This window comes from Lampetra planeri, chromosome 21, assembly GCF_965212315.1.
Source record: "Lampetra planeri chromosome 21, kcLamPlan1.2.h2, whole genome shotgun sequence".
Taxonomy (NCBI): Eukaryota; Metazoa; Chordata; class Hyperoartia; order Petromyzontiformes; family Petromyzontidae; genus Lampetra; species Lampetra planeri.
In genome coordinates this window covers 9842627-9861746 of record NC_136127.1, presented here as the reverse complement: position 1 = coordinate 9861746, position 19120 = coordinate 9842627, and the positions used below count along the sequence as shown (strand labels likewise).

At 44.7% G+C, this 19120-nt stretch overlaps 2 protein-coding genes across 3 annotated transcripts in view; one reads left to right on the top strand and one right to left on the bottom strand.

Annotated features, from left to right (window-relative positions):
• Positions 1-6764, top strand: part of DNPEP (aspartyl aminopeptidase) — a 30705-nt gene extending 23941 nt beyond the window's left edge. Inside the window, exons 12-15 of the mRNA XM_078603952.1 lie at positions 507-546; positions 1720-1821; positions 4453-4620; positions 6400-6764. Of these exons, the coding sequence (XP_078460078.1) occupies positions 507-546; positions 1720-1821; positions 4453-4620; positions 6400-6450 (361 nt within the window). The 3' untranslated portion in view covers positions 6451-6764. The remainder of the gene's footprint in view (positions 1-506; positions 547-1719; positions 1822-4452; positions 4621-6399) is intronic.
• A 2270-nt stretch (positions 6765-9034) lies between these two features.
• On the bottom strand, positions 9035-18463 carry CCDC126 (coiled-coil domain containing 126). Of its 2 annotated transcripts, XM_078603955.1 has the most exons (5): positions 18243-18346; positions 15170-15237; positions 13847-13898; positions 12210-12464; positions 9035-9204 (listed from the first exon to the last, which is right to left on the bottom strand). In XM_078603955.1, exons 4-5 carry the CDS (start codon positions 12433-12435, stop codon positions 9044-9046), a joined length of 387 nt encoding a protein of 128 aa, XP_078460081.1. In that variant the 5' UTR covers positions 12436-12464; positions 13847-13898; positions 15170-15237; positions 18243-18346; the 3' UTR covers positions 9035-9043. The 2 variants fall into 2 exon arrangements, with proteins under 2 accessions (XP_078460081.1, XP_078460079.1); XM_078603953.1 differs by lacking the exon at positions 15170-15237 and having other exon boundaries at positions 18243-18463.
• Between the last annotated feature and the right edge of the window lie 657 nt (positions 18464-19120).

Genomic DNA, 19120 nt, shown 5'->3' with positions numbered 1-19120 from the left:
TTCTTTTTTAATACACAGACTTGGGGGGGGGGGGGTAGGATGCACTTTCCCATGTGCCCTGCTGAGAGAATTGTTTGTCGTCCCATTAACAAACGTAATACGTTTTTATTTCTCATCCAAAATGTAGCCAAATTTTTGCAGAAACAAAAAAAAGAACGACATTGAACATAATCGTTTTTTTTTCTGCGCAGTCATTGATAACAATGCCGAGGCCGTCAAGTCCGCTACACTTGAGGGGGGGGACCCAGTTTATTCTTCGGCGAATGAATCCTGGATTCGCAGGCAGGATCTCAGCGGTGTCTGCCACGATTCTGATGCCCGGTCACCTCGACCACCTGGCATGCGTGCATTTCTTACCAGAAGGCACAGCTTTACCGGTGACTACAGAGTGGCACTTTCTGAAATGTGATGTGAAAAACCTCAGAGGTTTCACGATGCAAATGGCCGTAAATTGCACACTCGTATTATCTGCTATAAAGCATGGCTATTTTTTGTTTTATCTTAAGAGACAAGCACGAAGAGAATCACCGTCCAATGTTCCACAAGGTAACTCCATTCGTCTTTTGGCTACGTGCTGCTTTTGTAATGAGCCAGCGCTGTTTACAGAATGTATTTATTAATGCCGCCTGTGTATTGCACATTGCAAGAAGTAAATATGAATAAGTGTTCACTCGTAGCTATATTTCATCGGCAAACAAAATGTTACAGAGCACCTCAAACACAAATACAATAGACAGCTTCACTAATTGTGTATTTCAAAAAAATGACACGCTTGTCGGCACATAATTTCATCTATCAAAGGTTATAATAACTTTTTAAAGGCATTTTTACCTTAATAAATGACTGTCAAATTCTCCAGATTAAAAGGCCCACTTTTCCCCCCTCTTATTGTTAATCAACATTTGGCTGTACATCGTAAAATCTGGCAACTGGGTGTGCGCGCGTGTGCGACCACATTTGTTCATTTTTATTGACATCTGGCACAAATCGTGGGTGCCTCTGTTTTTTTTGGCGGAGCATCTATTAATCCAGAGAATATGGTAGCCTTTGAGAGATTTGCATATCTTATCTCAAAGGAATTTACGTAGCACCTTATCCAAGGTGCTTTACACAAGTAACAACGGTACAACATGGATGTAATGGTGGAGATGGGGCGAATGAAATAGATGAGAGGAAGCAATGGGGGCGAATCTGTGATGATGTGGGAATTCGGTGGCAGTAAATGATGATGAATGGATTGAATGTATATGGGGAATCAGTGAAAGCCATTTAATGAGAATACGAAGAGGGAAAAGTAGTGGGGTGGCGATTATGAGGGGGAGATTAAGGAGTCGTGGGGTGGGCTAGGGAAAAATAAGTGAGTTTTGAGAGTGGAGCGGAAACCAGTGAGAGAAGGTGACTGTTTAAATGTCCCCATTATTAGACGTTGACATTTGATTACAGCGGGAAGAATCCGAAGCTCCTTTTACAGGTGATCGGCATTGGGTAGACAAAACAACAGCATAATACTGAAAAACAATATCGTGGCCATAGTAAAAAAATACATACAAAGACAGTGAAGTGCAGTGTCAATTTCAATCCGGTTCTCATCGCTGCCTTCTAAACAAATGAATCAATCCGTTCATTGATTAGGAAAATGCCAGCGCTGCGCGTCGCGATGGCGTCAATGCGTGTGCGCGCCGTCAGCTGTTTGACATCCTCCGTCACTGCCCTCCGCAGGGCCCCGTGATCAAGTTCAACAGCAACCAGCGCTACGCCACCACCGCCATCACGGCAGCACTCGTCAGGGAGGTGGCGGCCAAAGCCGATGTCCCGTTGCAGGTACGTTACCCATGATGCTTCGCAGTGGTCTAGCGTGGGTGGGATTGGCCTTGGTGCAAGAATGAAATTGAGGGTGGGAGCTTCTTCCCTGTCCATTTTAACCCCCCCCCCCCTTCATAGCCTGGTGTCTAGACCCTCCCCTCCCCTCAGCTCATGGGGCCCTAGTGCAGTTGCACCGCCGGCACACTCAGTAGCTGCACCACTCGTGCGCCAGTACCAAATCCTTCTCTGCTGTGTGGTTGAAGTACCCATTTGAGAGACTTCATTTGGTGGTCAGGTGTTACCTGTTTTTTTTTTTTGCATTTTCCAAAATTATTCCCAATTCTCAACTTTAAATATCGGAACGACATTGCCGACATAGGGCATCGCCAATAACCCTAGGTCCCTGGTTCCTTCCAACCAGAATGATTCTCTGCTCAACTCTTTAACAACATTTCCTGTATTTGATAGACTTGTGTGAAGGGTTCAATCAACCTGTGGTGGGGGGGAAATAAAAGCCACTTTGTGCTGATTGCACGGACTTTCCCTCGATTCAAGGCCAGCCTCTCAAGGTCATACTCTTCTCCTTCGCCTGTGATTGTCTCTTCTCTACGAAGTGGCTCCATATGCACCCCATTCACACCGTCGCCCTTACTATTCTCTCCTGCGAGCCATCCTAACACTTCCGATACATTCCCACCTGCCTTCAAAGTCTTTGCCTTCCCGTTGTCCCTGACTCGCCTCTATGCCACAGTCCCTGCAGTACAATATTTTTCCTAAAACCCCCTCTCTTCTTCCAAGTCCATTCCATGTGCATGGTACCTCCCAGCCCTGTATCGTGATCTTGTTTATAAGGTTTGGGGGAGGGCACGCATACAAACACTCATGCGGGGGGGGGGGGGGGTCATTACAGTGAATGCTGAACAAACTTTTAACATAATATAAGGTTTTTTCGGGGGGTTAGATTATGAATGTGTCGTTAAACTCGCCACCACCCGACAGAGCCAATTAGTAACGTTGTGGCACGTCAACAGGACGTGCCAATTCGTCACTCGTACAGCACACCGGTGTGTTGGAGAGCAAACCCACAACATTTACAATCTGAGTGCGACGTTTCGCCAGTGGTTACAACCAGCTTCATCATGCTACAGCAAAATTTCAACAAATATCAAATGTGATTTTAAGCTTTTGTGACTGCAGGAATCCATAATCTTTGGTTCTTTCGGTAAAGTCACGTAGGTAGAAAATAAAACAGTCTGTTTTAAACAGTCTGCCTCAGCAGCAGACCATGCTTTCCCACCTTGTGTTGCGCCCGAAACGTCGTGATTTCTTTATTTTATACCTACGTGGCTTTACCGAAATAACCAAAGAGTATAAATATCAAATGCTAAACAGAATGAATAATTATGCTCTCTTTTGTCTATTATGCATTCTTCTCTGGCTCTCGTCCCCCCCCCCCCCTGTGTGTATAAGGAAATGCTGTGACGCCCATCACTTAACTGCCACTGGCATTAAATATTGTTACCAACGTTTTCTCATTTGACTATGAGAAGGGGGGGGGGGGGCTGAGTCTTCAGCAGTGGTAGGTAGGGGGGGCTTCAGCTCCCTCCAGCGCCCCCCCTACTCTACATGGAATGGTTCTCCCCGTGTGCGCTGCAGTGTATTATACGCTCCGTCAATCCTAATTGTTTTGTAGCGTGTGTGCATATGTTGCTCCCGTCATTAGGGCCGCACGGTGTTTGTTCTCAGAACCATCGTCATTTACTCGATGACTGTGGGAGGTCACATGGCAGGGGGTGGGCAACTGTGGGCCGAAACCGACTTTCCAAGTACAGTAAAACATTGGATTGCGAGCATAATTCGTTCCGGAAACGTGTTTGGAATCCAAAGCACTCGTATATTAGTTGTGATCACGTGACGCTTGGCAGACAAAGCGTATACACGTACTACTCATATTGCAAGACCTCGCTCGTTTATCAAATTTATATTTATAAAAAAAAAATGTTCGTCTTGCAAAACACTCGCAGACCAAGTTACTCGCAATCCAAGGTTTTACTGTACCTTTGGCGGGCAACCATACACACGAACACAAAGCTGAGCATTATCCGCCGAGAACAAAATAACGCCAATCTTTACTGGGTACGCTAAAATTAGAAATGGTGTTGGCAGCTCGAAAATATTCCCCCACAGTACCTGATTAGTGCTGCAAAGATGCCCGCAGCCGATAGTTTTAAGGCCATTTCACGATCGGCCTCTTGTGGACAGGCCTCATGTATTTTTCGATTTAAAGCTTTCGTGACTTCAGTGATTCATCTTGTTGGTTCTTTCGGTAAAGTCACGTAGAAGGGAAATAATAAAATAATAAAAATAAACATAATAAAATAATTTTATTATTTCCCTTCTACGTGACTTTACCGAAAGAACCAAGAAGAAGAGGCCTCATGTAATAAGGCTCACATGGCCACAAGCCGTATGAAATGTCGCGGGGTCGTACCTGCCCCGCAGGCTGTAGAGGGCTCCCATGCTGCACAGCGAAGTATACCGCTGACCTTTAGCTACGTTACGGCATTTTCATTAGCGTCGTTGGGGGCAGCGTTAACGTCACCGACTGAATCCGTGCCCCGCCACGTGTGCGCGTGCCTGGTTACGCAGGATGTGATGGTGAAAAACGACAGCCCGTGTGGCAGCACCATCGGACCCATCCTGTCCGCTCGTTTGGGCATGCGCGTGCTCGACATCGGGGCGCCGCAGCTCTCCATGCACTCCATACGCGAGATGTGCAGCACCTCGGATGTGCTGCTCAGCATCCAGCTGTTCCACGTACGCACGCACCACACGCGCTCACGCACGCGCTTGCCTGCCTGGGCTCGCATGTACGATTGCCACCTCTTGAAGTGGCAACAACAACAAATAACAGATGTCGTGGGAAGAATACCGGAAAAGGTGGATCATGCCGGAAGAGGGGAGAATGGCATCCTCCGAGTGTGCTCTAAACACAGGGACTTTTAAATGTCATGGGGAGGTTCTTAGATTTCCCAGGACAAGCAGCTACTTGAAAAATAAACTCCTTAAAAAAAGTTTTTTTTAAACAACGGTTTTATTTTAAAGTGCACTAAAAAGTAAATAACTCGATTGGACGACAGGAAGTAGACTAAATTTTGATTACAAGATTTGAGCACGACAAACAGAGGAATCAAGTTAAGTAAAACCGTTGAAAAAAGATGATCATGGGAAAAAAAACTAGAACAGGTGGCAACCGTACTTGCAGTCCGAGAGCTTTGCAGATTTTGGCTTTAAGCAAGTGGAGGAACTTTTTTTTTTTCATTTCCACAAGGTGATCGGGATGTCGTGGGTGTCGCACTCCCCTCATATTACGTGTGTGGGTTTTCTCCGGGTACTTCAGTTTCCTTCCCACTTGACCATAATGAAAAGAAGATCCCAATGCCAGTGCCCTCACTAGAAAGTTATGACTCCGCGATGCTTTTCTATAGGTAAATCAATTATTCGTGATGAAATTGGAATTGTAAAATCGTCGCCAATTGTCGTTAGGTATTAACTGCAAACGTTTGTGTAGGCGTTATGTTTGCTGTAATAATTAAAATGCATCTTTTAAGAGTACCAGAGTTGGGCCACGTGGGTGGTTCAGAGGTCAAGAGCACAGAGCTGGCATTGGTCACAATCACAGATTCAAATTTGCACTGGCAACTTACTGGGCAAAGACCCCGGGGCCTGACCAGGCCACGCTGTTGGGACTATGTAGCTCGGCTGGCCTGGAAATTCCCTAGGAAGAGTCCATCACCAGGGAAAAGGAGGTCTGGACCGCCCTTCTCAACACGCTGCGGCCGCGACCCTCACCAGGAGAAGCGGACTGAGATATTAACGAACGAATCTGACCTGTGATTTACAAGGAGTTTAAGTGTAGCAAGTTGATCTCAGTTTTTTTCATTAATTTGGATACGTTTTGGCCGATGACAAAATGTATCTCTTTTTGAATGTTGTGCAACACTTTTCTGACTACGGAATGTGGGACAGTTGTGCCGTGGTGTGGATAGCAAAACAAATCCTATTTGCCGGTATCTCTAAAGGCAATCTGTGAATTGTTCTTTCTGCAGATCGTTCTCGTACACTGCTCAGTTAAAGAGTTTCTCTTGGATTCTTGGTCTCGTGACAGTGATGTCAAAATACAATTTGGAAGAAGCATAAAAAGGGCGACTGCAGATTCAGGATGCTGCCGTAATGTCATGGTTAGCACACTGGAACTTGAAATCCAAAAGTCACGGGAACTTTGAATGGGAAGGTTTCTTAAAATGCCACCCACCCGTCCACCCAGCGTTAGAATCCTAATCGTTATTTCGTATAAATGGGCGCATCAGCTAGTCGATCGGTAGCTTGCTTGTGGTTGGGAAAAGTGTGGGTATTCTCACCACCTTCCAAGATATCTGGCCAGCATGAAAGAGTAGGCCAAAATACCTTTGAGAGGGGCCCTCGAAGAGACCTTTCGAAAGCCTGCAGTGGCTTGAGCAAACATTTGAAGTGCTGCAAATGTAAGTTTTATCTGCTGTGTGTGTAATCCATTGTTTCCTCTTATTTGTGCTGCAGGCCTTTTTTGAGCACTTCCCCTCTGTGAATGCCTCCCTGGTCGTGGACTGAGATGGCGAAGGGCGGGTTTGGACTGCGAAGGTTCCGTGGAGGAACACAACAAGTCGCTCGCTTCCCATATTAACAAAGGCTCTTCGAGACTTAATCTGCCCTGAGATTCTTGCTATTTGAAATATCACTTGCCAACGAAAACTGGTGCTTTACAATACATATATCTTCCAAATATAAAAAACACGTGACTTAATTTGTTAATTAAGTTGTCATTGTATGAAAACCAGCATGTTGTTAAAATGTGAAACTGCATCGACTTTTAAGTGGGACTAAACGTTGATATGACTTTAATAAAACCAAATAATGTTCTGTTACCCTACAATTAATTCAAATATTTTCACACGGCGGTTGTCCTTTCCCCTCCGCACCTCCGATTAGTACAGTTGGCTGCGTACGGTGCAAAATAATAAGTTCTACACACACGTACGAGACATCACTTCCATTTAACACTATCCTCATACCCTTCTCTCTACCACAGAGTATTAATGAACCAAAAACACCGGGTTGTCCACTGCAATTTATTTTGACAATAGATTTTAATAGAATAACTTTTTTCTCTCCAAACATTGACATTTTAATTTTCTTCATACATAAAAAAAAACTTTCTTTGGCACTTGCTGATTGCTATTTACTTTGTGTGGTTGTGTTTCTGATTTATTTAATTTTAGGATCATTATTCAAGAGATAGGGGTAAAGCTGGTGTGCGGTGGTTAGCGCTCTGCGCCATTAACCCAACAAGCCGCTTTCGATTCTCAGCCATGGGTATCGGTGGACGAGTGGTATCTGAATTTGTCCTGGGCTTGCCAGGACCAGTATGGTGAAGTATGTTCAAACCCCCATGATCGACGCAACATGGGGAGAGCATCATCCACAAGTGGACTGGCTTAGTGATGCAAATTATTTCATGATTATTAATCAAGATATATATATATATTACTTATTTTTAAATTACATTTAAGGTGGCAATTCACCGTCCTACTCGGCAAAACTAAACTTTATGGTAAATTCGAGGAAAACCACACTGAAAAATATAGCTTACGTCAAATGATCCCGTGTAGCAAACGGAATATACCTGCTATAATCACCCAGGATTGTCCGTCAATGCTCGTGACGTCACTCCACATCGACCAGCCCCCCTCATTAATATTCATGAGCAGGTGACGTAGTCCAAAACGACACCCCCCCCCCCCCTATTCATAATAATTAGCGGCTGACCTCACTCCACATGGGGGGCAGAGGCGCCTCCTCCCCCCTCCTCGGCGTTAATTTACAACCCTCACTACAAAGGCAGAACCCTCACGTCATGTGATCTCCGTAACGCTATTGAGACATCAAAGTAAAAAGGACGTCATGATGAACAAGGGATTATAACCTTCAAATGAAATCGGTCTGTGTCAACGCGCCCTTACAAATTGCACACGAATTGATAAAATGAATATCACATGGCGGTCTGCTTTTCACTTGCAAGTTTTAGATTTACTGCAATATACCCGCCGTCTTTGGATGGGCAAAAGGCGATATTGCAATACTGAGGTACAATCATGCCCCCTATGTGCCTTTTGTATGTTTGCTAAGCAGGATTGCCGCACAATAATTTTTCACATTATATGATCTTAAATTTCACGAGGTATCGTAGCGATATTAGTTTTACGTAACTTTGCAGATTCTACTTCGCAATGCTGTACTCCCAGTACGAAGATTATAGTGCTTATATTTTTCTGCAACTGCAGTTCACGCAATCCTGTCATAAGTCTCCAAATATTTGCAACTTTACAATATATGATACGTAAAACGCTCACGTCGTCAGTGACACGAGAAATAAATAATTACAATAACTGTGAAAATTATGACTTCATATAATCGCCAAGTTGTAAATTGCTCTAAAACATTTTACAAAGTGGTAATTTAATGGATAATAGCTATGTATTTACATAATTGAGTTTATCATTTCTTACATTTACATGAGAACATTTTATGTTTAAGTAAAATAAAATTAGCAACAATCGCGACATGATATTTAGGAAGAGAACGATATGATTCTCACGGATTTTAGAATCGCAGTTATTAACAGCATGCCATATGCCTACTGTTGCCATCCTCACCACGTTAGAGCAATGTTCACTACTTCGTGGAACCAGCAAATCGTACAAACAATAATTGTCTTCATTATTAAAGTAGTGAAGGCCAAAGATGCTGATGATATCGTCCACCTTTCCTTGCCAAAAAACACGAAGCACTGAAAACTCTTTTGGAATAAACATGGCAATCATCGCCCTCAACTGTGAAGACTCGGCATAACGACGCTCCTGAGCGAATCGTGAGACCTCTGCGAGTCTTTCCTGGGTAAACAAACAGCATAAGAATAGTTTCTTTGAATGTGACTGCGCTGCAGTTCCACTTGATTATATGTGATTCATGATTTGCTTGAAGTTGTTAAAAACCTAAGTCGACCATAACCAGGTCGCGGCTTGAAGTTAAACTGTTAATATCATTTACGCTGGATGATTTCTCCTTGGCTTTCAATTCTGCAGGTGGTGCATTTAGCGAGCCTTGAAGCGCCGTCGCCCAAGTTGTGATTATTCACTTCCGCCTCTCATCTATTTCCTTTCTCTATTTCGTGGGAAGAATCCCGTCGGTCACGCTCCTGGTCTCTTTTTAACCTCGTGCAATTGTAGAGTCTGTCGACGTCGTTCTCCAGCTCCACGACTTTACTCAAAATGTTTTCCATCAGCACCGCAATGGTGCTCTTTAGGTCTGTTGCGACAAATGGTACAGAGAAAATTATTGCTTCCGACAAATTTTTTTTTCATACACACGAGCAAACATAATTTCCGCTTGAGTCAATGACTAAATTAACCCAATCGCCGTAAACAAGTCTGGTTATCGTCAGATCTCAGAAGCCGAGTTGAGCGTGGGTTAGTACTCGGATGGGGGAACTGCATGGTAATAGACCAAGTGTTGTGCACTTGGGCTGCGAGATAGTGGAAGGATGACAGCAGAGCAAAGTATTTTTGGAAAATATCTCGGCAATGTTGCAATGTTACCGGCCCACTCGCATGCATGAATAGAACTGGTCAAACATGCTGATCCAGGAAGGACTTCAAAATGAGTGAGAGCTAAGCTTTCCCGAGTCATAGATTATGATGAACCTTATGGCGGGACACCGGGGGGTCCCATAAGCCCCCCCCCGGGGCTCTCGCATAAACTGCGTTGCGACGTCATTTTATGTCTGTTGATGGTAAACGATACGGCAGTCTATTCCTCTCGACGAGCTCTACACGATGCGCTAATCAAAGTTTTTTCTTCTGCGCATTTGTCCTCGTCGCTGCGCTTGGAACCGACAACAGAATGATCCGCGCCAGGTGGGTCACAGCGCTTATGTGCGCGGTGGGACGGAGTCGCCAAAAAATAAATACGTTTATTACGATTTTTACTTACATTTATTTGGGACCCCGGGGTCCCACCATAAGGTTCATGTCATTTAAAAAAGGTTTTAATTAACTTTTGTTTCATTTAGCTCCGTTGTACAGATGTTCTTATTTATCAAGATAAAAAACAACAATCGCCAATTGAGTTAAAGTACACGACTTGTTGTTTTTGCACAAGCATGGCACTGTTCTGCACAGTTGAATTTGAAGAAAAAAAGTGTGTAGATACATTTTGCGTGAAGTACTGCGTGGGTTGTATTTGGTTCGTTAGTGGTCTGAAACTCGCAAAAGCCACGTTGATCCCAGAACGATGATGGACCGAGTTAATCCCCAAACAGGATTTGAGCTCGCAACCTGCTTGCGAGCCACTCCCAATTATAAGCCTTCATTGTATCTAATTATAGCTAGATTAGAGCCAATGACATAATTATGGAAAGTATGCATATAAATGCATATTTTACCCATGAACTCTTCAAATAACTGCTGTTCAAAACAATACATCGAACGTTAAAATCCCCCCCCCCAAACGATAACGCATCACAGGATGGTGGGGAGGCCTTCATCCAGCAGCGGATTGACCACGACTAATGATAAATATATAACTATTGTGGTAAAAATGGGATTTCAGTCATTTTCAGCAATACGCCAGGGTTCTCAGAAATCTCGTACTTATTACGCTCCACATGTCAGCCACTAAAAATGACTGCTCGCATTGCACAATTTGCCAAGGGTATTGTATTTTTAATAATTCAGCTTATGTCACCCTCTGCATGGAAACATTGTAGTTTCGTTAAGTAATAATTAAAATAACCTTTTTAACATGGACCTTATTTTAATTGGGTAAGAATCCAAGGGTGTGGCCAAATCACCCAGAATGTGCCCGATCTCATTAGATCATGGAAGCCCCGCCCCCCTCCCTCCCGATACGTTCCATTCATTGGCTACCACATTCTGATGAGCTCCCCCCCCCTCTCCTCCCCCCTTCAACTTGCTTATAAGGGATTACATCTTGAATCATTGCCTCACTTGATGCAGCTAATTCGGCTGTGACGGTCCCACCTGATGACGGAGACTTGTGTTGCCTCCGAAACGTCGTGATTTTTGTTTTATTTTATTTCCATTAATTTTTATGTTTTACCTACGTGACTTTACCGAAAAAACCTAAGAATAAGCTAAGCAGGCATAAGCCTGGAGAGTGGCTCGGATGAGTGACCGCCATGCCGAGTTAATTGCATCCCCAGCGTTTGGCATTGCTGCTGCATTGGCGTTGTTGTTGCATCCTCCCCCCGCGCATCCCCAACTCTCTCAGCAGAGGTCGCAAACGGGTTTTGATTCCTTACCCGTACCCGGCCGCACCAGGGTCGCAAACGGGTACCCGTACCCGGCCGTACCCGTACCCTACCGGTACCAGGCTGGGTACGGGTAGGGTACGGGTATCGGGTACCTGATTGCGACCTCTGGGATGAAGCCATGTTGCAGGCGCGGGTGGGTTGATTCTAGGAACTTGAATTGTGAGAAGAGACAAGACGTTGGGAAATGAGTGACAAACAGTTACTCACCAGTGACTCACGGTCTACCCGTACCCGGCCGCAAACGGGTACGGGTAGCCGGGTATCGGGTAGGGTATGGGTATCGGGTACCCGGTTGCGACCTGTCTCTCAGCCTCCCACTTCCAGCCCCGCCCACTTCCCCCCGTCCAGCTTCATGTCCCTCTCCTAGCGTCCACGTAACGCTCCCCTCCCCTCCCTTTCCCCTCCCCCCTCTCTTACCTATATAACCTCTTACCACGGCATCTCTCTCCCACTTCAGCAAAACAAAAGTTATTGCTGTGGTTTTCCCACCTGATGATGATTGTGATTTAATTTTATTTTATACCTACGTGACTTTACCGAAAGAACCAGATAGTATAGGTGCTGTGGGTTCGTTGCAGGGTTATGTTGTCAGCGCAAGCCTGTGCAGAAAAATCCATTGTCATTTACAATGCCCCAATGTCTGTTACATGCCTTCACTAACGTGCACCGACTAGCATGAAGTATTGTTAAACCTCCACAATATGGAAGTAGATTGACAAAAGGGCTGTGTACACATGTACAAGAACCTAATAATGCCAGAAACATTCTTTTCAAGGGAGACTTTTTTTGGCATACATAAATTCCACCTTCACAGCATTCAAATGTAGCCCTATTTGACCAATGCCAATAAAAAATACAACCTTTCAAAGCGTCTGAACTAGAATTTTGTAATGGATTAAGAATTGCACTGTTACCGCTGACAGCCAAGCGCTTGCGTGTAGTTTCTGCTTTTTTTTTACATCCCAGGTCGCCAACGCACCGTGCCCAGATGTCCCCGCAAACACGTCGTCCTTTTCCAGCGTCAATCGGTGCACGTACTCGCGGCTCAGCCGCAGGATTTGCTCGCGCAGCTGCGCCGTGCTCGACTGCCTGGCGCCGCCGTGTTGCCTCAACGTCACCAGCAGCAGGAGCAGCATCCAAATGACGCCCATGCCGACAAGCAGCAGGCCAGTGCGATGGGAACCCAGCCTCCATTGCATTGCCATGGCACCTCACTTCCCCCTTCCTTGCCTTCCTGAAGAGGTGGGAATGGATGAGGGGTGTTGGGTAACGATGAGGGGGGGGGGAGGCAGTGCAGGCCTGGTTGCGGAGCGTGTTACGTGTTGATTTAGTTTTTAGAAAATAGCTTGTAAACGGAGTCTGTGAAGGCCATCGATAAACAGGACTGAAAAAGTTTGGTAAGTGGCAGGGGAGGTCATTCTTTACAAATATCTTGACTAACCGACAACAGCTTTGACAAGCAACAATTTCCCAAGCTTCAGCTGTCGATAAACAGCTTGAGTCAATACTTACAAGATGACATCTTTAGTGGTTACATGCACAAGATTGCATCTTGCAGGTTTCTTGCGCGATTAAAAAAAAAGAGGAAAAACACTACTGGAAACCATATTTTGTTTACATGCGACACAGGCGACCCATGCATTTAGTAATTATTACAAGCAGTCCTGCCATGGTGTAATTGTTAGCACGCTGAAGTTTAAATTCAGAGGTTGGCCGGTTCGATCACCTGGCGATCACCTGGCGCAGCAGCTGAAACAGTGGGCGAGTTTCTTAAAATCCCCCCACCCCGCCTGTCCACCCAGCAGTATGCATGGATACGCCAGAGTTAGTCGATAGGCAGATTGCCTGTGGTGGGGAAAAATGTGGGTTTTCCCTCCTCTTGTAAGATGTCTGGCTAGTGTGGAAAGTATCCTAAAACATACCCTCGAGATGAGGTATCCAGAGCTCCCTCCAGTGGAGGTCCTTCCTCCAGCAGTGGTGTGAGCAAACACTGGGCCGCACTTTATTCTTTTTACACGCTTTTTATTAACTCACTCTGTCTTGTTGTATCCTCAAATCTTGTAACTCAATTTTTACCCACTTCCCAATGTGGTATCGACTGCAAACTTGGCATACTTACGTCATACGGATGACAATACTATATTCTATCATAAAAAATATGTATTTTTAAAAAAATTTTTTACGTTATGTTTCGGCTTGGGTCTAATTGTCCACGCTCAACTGACGTTGGCTGTAGATCACCACGGTCCCTTACGTTATGGCAAGCTTCGGGGCCACTTCCTGGAGTCGTGGAGTTCTTCCATTACTAGTATGGTACATTTCATTAAAGCGTGTTTTTCAAAGTTTTATTTTAAATATGACTTATTTACAAACAGTTACCGATGCAGCCGACTCTACTGAACATATGCACCATGCTCGCACGCCTCCTGCTCTCAAATGTTCTTGGAAGACTGCCTTGCTTTGCGGGCACGTTATCTGATGATAGCTTGCAACGGCGTAACCGTCAGGGTCGAGAGTGAGGTGGGGGCAGTAGGCGGTAACTGACGGTGAGCTGCCGTGTCCCTCGTGGACATTGATTTGATTTCCTTGGAAAATTACAGTAACCGATTGCCTCACCACAGAGTCGCAGACGACGCAGAAGGGCTTTTATGCGAGGATGTCACAGCACCTGCAAACAAACGCACGACAGAAGGGAAAATGAGTAACTCGATTACAAATGCCACGTACGTGTGCAGAGGTCAGGGCCGCAAGCATTTCAGTTGTGCTAGCAAATCATAAATAAACATCCCCACATTTACAACGTTTTTGTGGCTTTACAGAGGTGCATTTTAACACCCAATGCCTTTCCCGGGTGCTTCTTGTCCCAATTAATTGCTCGGTTTCAAGCGAAACATCAAAGTGAAATAACTTTAAATGCACATCTAGAATTAAATAAATTAACTTGGTTGGGTTCATAATAACGTAACACCTTTATAGTAATGTGCATGAAGACTCATGTCATTGATTTGCATTCGGTATCAAATCTAAGTTTGATAAATACGTGACAATCTCCATCATCAAAAACATCACTGCCATTCATATCAATGTGATGGTATGCAGTATATGATATTAATGCAACAGCAAAATGTTTGCCGATTGTATGTTTTCATTGCACTTGTAATTTTTGTTGTATTGTTAATTTTAAGGTCTTTGTCAATCCATTGCTGTAAGTAGGCCTCCCCATGCAGTTTTAAGAGTAGTGAGTGTTGTTTGACCATACTTCACCAGTCAATGTGTGTTTGGTGAAAGAGAAGGGAGAATGACTGCTACATTTGTAGATAACGTCAGATAATCACGTGCAATGGAAACTGCTTTTTCTCGTTGGTACATAGACCTTTATTATGGATGAAGAGCCCTCGTGTTGCGTCAGTCTTGGGAACTTATTTACCGTACTTTACCACAATTGTCAGTACAGGTTGATGACGGGGGAAAGCGGGCTTGTCCTGGACCAGTTCAGATACCACTCGCCACTGATTTTTGCCGTGACAGCGAATAAAACTCACGTTGCCCAGCTCATAGCACAGTGCACGATCTGATTTGCCACTCTTCACCATTTTTGGCTTTACTGAAGTTTAAATGATCATGATATATCCGCAGCTGGATGAAGGCTTACTACAGCTGGTTGTCATCTCCGATCCTGCAATGCAATCTTGCACCTAACACCAGCATCAACAATGTCTCAACAATGTCTAGCAGTGTACTGCAAATGCCCCCCCCACTACTCTGCATATAAATTCTGCACTGTATAAAGCACATATTTAGATAGTGTCTAACATATATAATATTGGTGATGTTAAACTCTCAGCCAGCTGGTGTTAATGTGCTTGGATGAGTATGACAATCTAGTAAATGGTTCACATAAACATTACTGTAATAAGACCATACAAACAATGTACCCACATGTGTATGGCACTTTTATCAATCCACTGCTGGATGAGGACCTCTCCTCACTGAGTCACAGGGGTGGGCTGGTGAACACGGGAAGCATAGATGTGGGAGCATAGAAACACAGGACAATCATGGATTTGACTAGAATGCTCTCTACTGTCCATACTCACCACCCAGCAGCCGCCTATAACAATCTAGCGGGAATTGTGATTACCAATCCAAAACACTATCCATGTGCAAGCATAGCTTCTGAAATGTGAAAAAAATCAGGAAAATTGCGAGCAATTTGGTCATATGCATTATACACGAATTGTTTAACATGTAAAAGATTTTGACCAACTGGCCTTCATAAAATATTCACAGAAATTACTCTACTTAGGATGTTGCCGTGGTGTAATGTTTAGCACAAGAGACTTCCAATCCAGTGGTCGCCGGCTTCCATAGCCCGGTATGGACGTTGAAGTGATAAGTCACGTTCCTTAAATCCGCCGCCTGTCCGCCACGCAGTATAAATGGGTACACCAGTCAATGGGCATGTTGCCTGTGGTGGCGTAAAATGTGGGTACTCCACCTCTTCCAACATGGAAGAGTAGGCCAACACACTCTCCTATAGAGGCTCTGAAGCTCACAGCAGTGGCGTGAGCGAGTATCTTCCTTCACCCTTCCCTCCAAAGGACCATATGAGGCAGAGTCCATCAGGCCTAGGCCAGATATTTCACTTGTCGGTACCACAGAGGTGGCAGAACTTTAGCGGTTACAATTTCTTCGTGGCCCAGCAACAGTAAATTACGTAATAACCATAGGCCAAATGAGTAGGTTATCAAATTAGTCGCTTTTATTAGCTGCATACATAAATTTGGTACGACTACAATTTTGCTACCTCTGGTGGTACCAATTTATGCTGTGACCCATGGAATGATTGGAGCAGTGCCCGTGTGTGTTTAATTGTCCCACCGGATCGCACTTGTGGCTGACTGGTCGGCCCCTCTCAAGAGGCCGGGGACTATTTCTAGGCTGGCGAGGGCTGTGACTTAATGCTACCATGTGCGGCAGAGCTGATGGCGCGGTTTGGTGGCATTGTAAAACAAAATAAGAGAGAAGGCGGAGGCTGATGTTGGTCATATTGATGCTGGGTCCAAGATTCAACCAGCACAATCGGGAAAAATATTTGTATTATTATTGCTTTACTTAGGAGAGCCTCACTTCTGTCACGTGCCCTTTTCAGCAGGGCTTTGCCAAGTTTTTGGCATTAAGGGGGTGATGATTTATATGAATAATTTATGGGTAATTTTTCAAATTTAGCACGTTTTGGACCATGACACCCACACACAAATAGTCTACTCTTGCGAATGAGGTCACGGGATCATTCACGTCCACTGCGATTAGACTGTGCGTTGTTTGACGGTGAATGCACCCGGAGTAATAGCCACAGCAGCTTCTGGATTCGAACGTATTTCGTCTCCAACAAAGAGGAAATGTGCTACGGCTAGGCCATGACAGAATAAACATATAAATATAAACGTATAATAAAATACTATGTACAACAGAATAACATTAGTAAAATAAGAAACAAAACGCATTAATCATGTTATAACTTACATGTGTCATTAACACTAGGGATGGCCTATCCGATTATTTAAGTCATTGATTATCTGTTTGATTACTTAAGTGATCGGATGTCACACGAAAATAAGTCTCCCATGTGTGCCGCTGGACGGGAGGTGAGACGGTGCTTGGTAGCCGTCATTCGAATCGGCGTCACGATGGATGCGACCCCTCTGGGGTTTCTGGCCTTGGATTAAAATCGTGTAAACATCTACAAAACAAAGTCAATGACGATTTACGGTTCACTAATCGACCCAGCTCAAATGACAACAGACGGCAACGTTAAGCAACTTTCTGCACCATCCACAGGCATGTTTTTGTTGTTGTTGCGTGAACTTCACTGGTAGGACATGATGGATGTCCCTTTCCGCCCGTCCGGTTTGTTCAGTTTGTTCGCTCGCGGGCAATGCCAAGGTGCTCAGGAGTGTCCTGAATAGATTGGGGAAGTGAAATCTGTGTTCTCATCGTGCGACTGAAATTAAAATCAGTTTTTCATCTCTGCGGGCCTTGCTGGGGAATGGGCAAGGCGACCAGAGTTCGGCTGATAATTTGCGTCTGCGTACATTCAGATCCCAAAAGCGGTTTTAAAGAAATTAGTTTAAAAAAAACCCATCACAATAAACATCATCATCATCATCGACTGTACTGGTCAACCATCTCTCTCCAGGGTCGATACCAACACAGCCAAGGATGGACCCACATCGTGGCGAAAACGGCAGCAGTTGGCCTGCCCTACCGCATTATTCTATACCTGGTACCGTCACAGGAATGCGGAATGGTCACGACCGCTTCAGGACTGGCAAAGGAAAACGAGTGAACGCAATTTACGTTTAGGGCGACGTTAACGACGAAGAATATCGGTAGAAAACGACCACGTGGCCTAACCCAAAAAACTGTACGGATCCACTTGGCATTTGCTGTTGGATTGTTATCTTCGTGATGTTGATGTTGTTGTTGATGTTGTTGTTGCTGTAACCAGGCCGCTATGGCGTAACCGGGTAACCCCCCCCCCCCCAACACTGTGGTCATTTCTTTCCCCCAAAAATGGTTTTCTTTCTTTCTTCTAAACCTGGGCCAAACAAAAATAACCAAAATTATATGCAGCGCGGTAGTTTTTAATGTAGTCTGCGTTGTTGCAGAGGGCCTGGTGCAATAACATCAAATCGTTCTATCCTCCTCTGCCATACCAGGCACTGACCAGCGTGGTAAAGTATGGCCAAATATCCCTCCTCTACATACGAGAGTGTGTACAGTACTAAATACGTATTTCTCCACGCTCGCGAAAGGTCTATTGCTCGAAACGTCGCCTGTTTATACCATCGCTTTTTTTTCCTTGCCGCGCTCGCACACACAGACGACGTTACCATTGCCGAACGTACCGAGCTCCATGTCGCTAATTGGGCAATGTGATAACTCGATTCAAACTCCGCTATTATTGAACCAGCAATGTAATCAATGTGTGCGCGCGCGTTATACTCACGGCAAAGTCCCTCAACTTGTGGACTTTATACAACCGCGGCTGCTGCTCCCGCCGCAGATGACGATAATCGCGGCAAGTCGGCGACTACGACAGATTAAACACCAACACGCGCTAATTATAACAATAATAACAATAATAAACAATCAACTAAGACGACGCCTGTTTGCGCTGCGGTGAAAGCGGCAACACCGCGCTGCGTGTTGAAGACAAATGACGTCACCGGCCACTTGGCACATTACGTCATCACAGGGACCGGCCAATCGGGTTTAAGACATCCGGTTGTGTTGTGTGCGGGAAATCTTCCTCTTCCGGAAGATGGAAAATAACTTCCAGAATATGGTAATGACTGCTTCCGGAAGATGGTTTTGCGGAAAGCTTAATTCTTCCGGAAGATAGTTTAACTGAAGCTGTTGAAACTTCTGGAGGATCGGAAGAGGGCTTCCGGAAGAAGGGTAGAACTTCCAGATGGAATTTGGAACTTCCAGAAGAATGATAATTGTTTTTTTACCCTTTTATCTGGCAACAAAATTGACACCTTTTTTTTACAAGAAGTCATGTTTACATTGACCACAATACCTGCAGTCGAAATGCAAACAAAAAACACAACTCTGATAATGTATGCACTGTCCTTGAAGTTGATTGGTCCACACCCGAGACAGCTTTTCTTAGAGCCTAGTCTCACATGATGTTGGACCAGATGACGGCAAAAGGCGCACAACTCAAAGACAATGCACCATCAGAGTATGAGAGCTCGGGGTAAGCATTTACAACATTGGAACCTCCTTTGCCAGCAGCAAAATATGATAATTGGGTTTTTACCCTTTTATCTGGCAACAAAACTGACACCTTTTTAAAATCCTTTATATTAAGTTCACTTG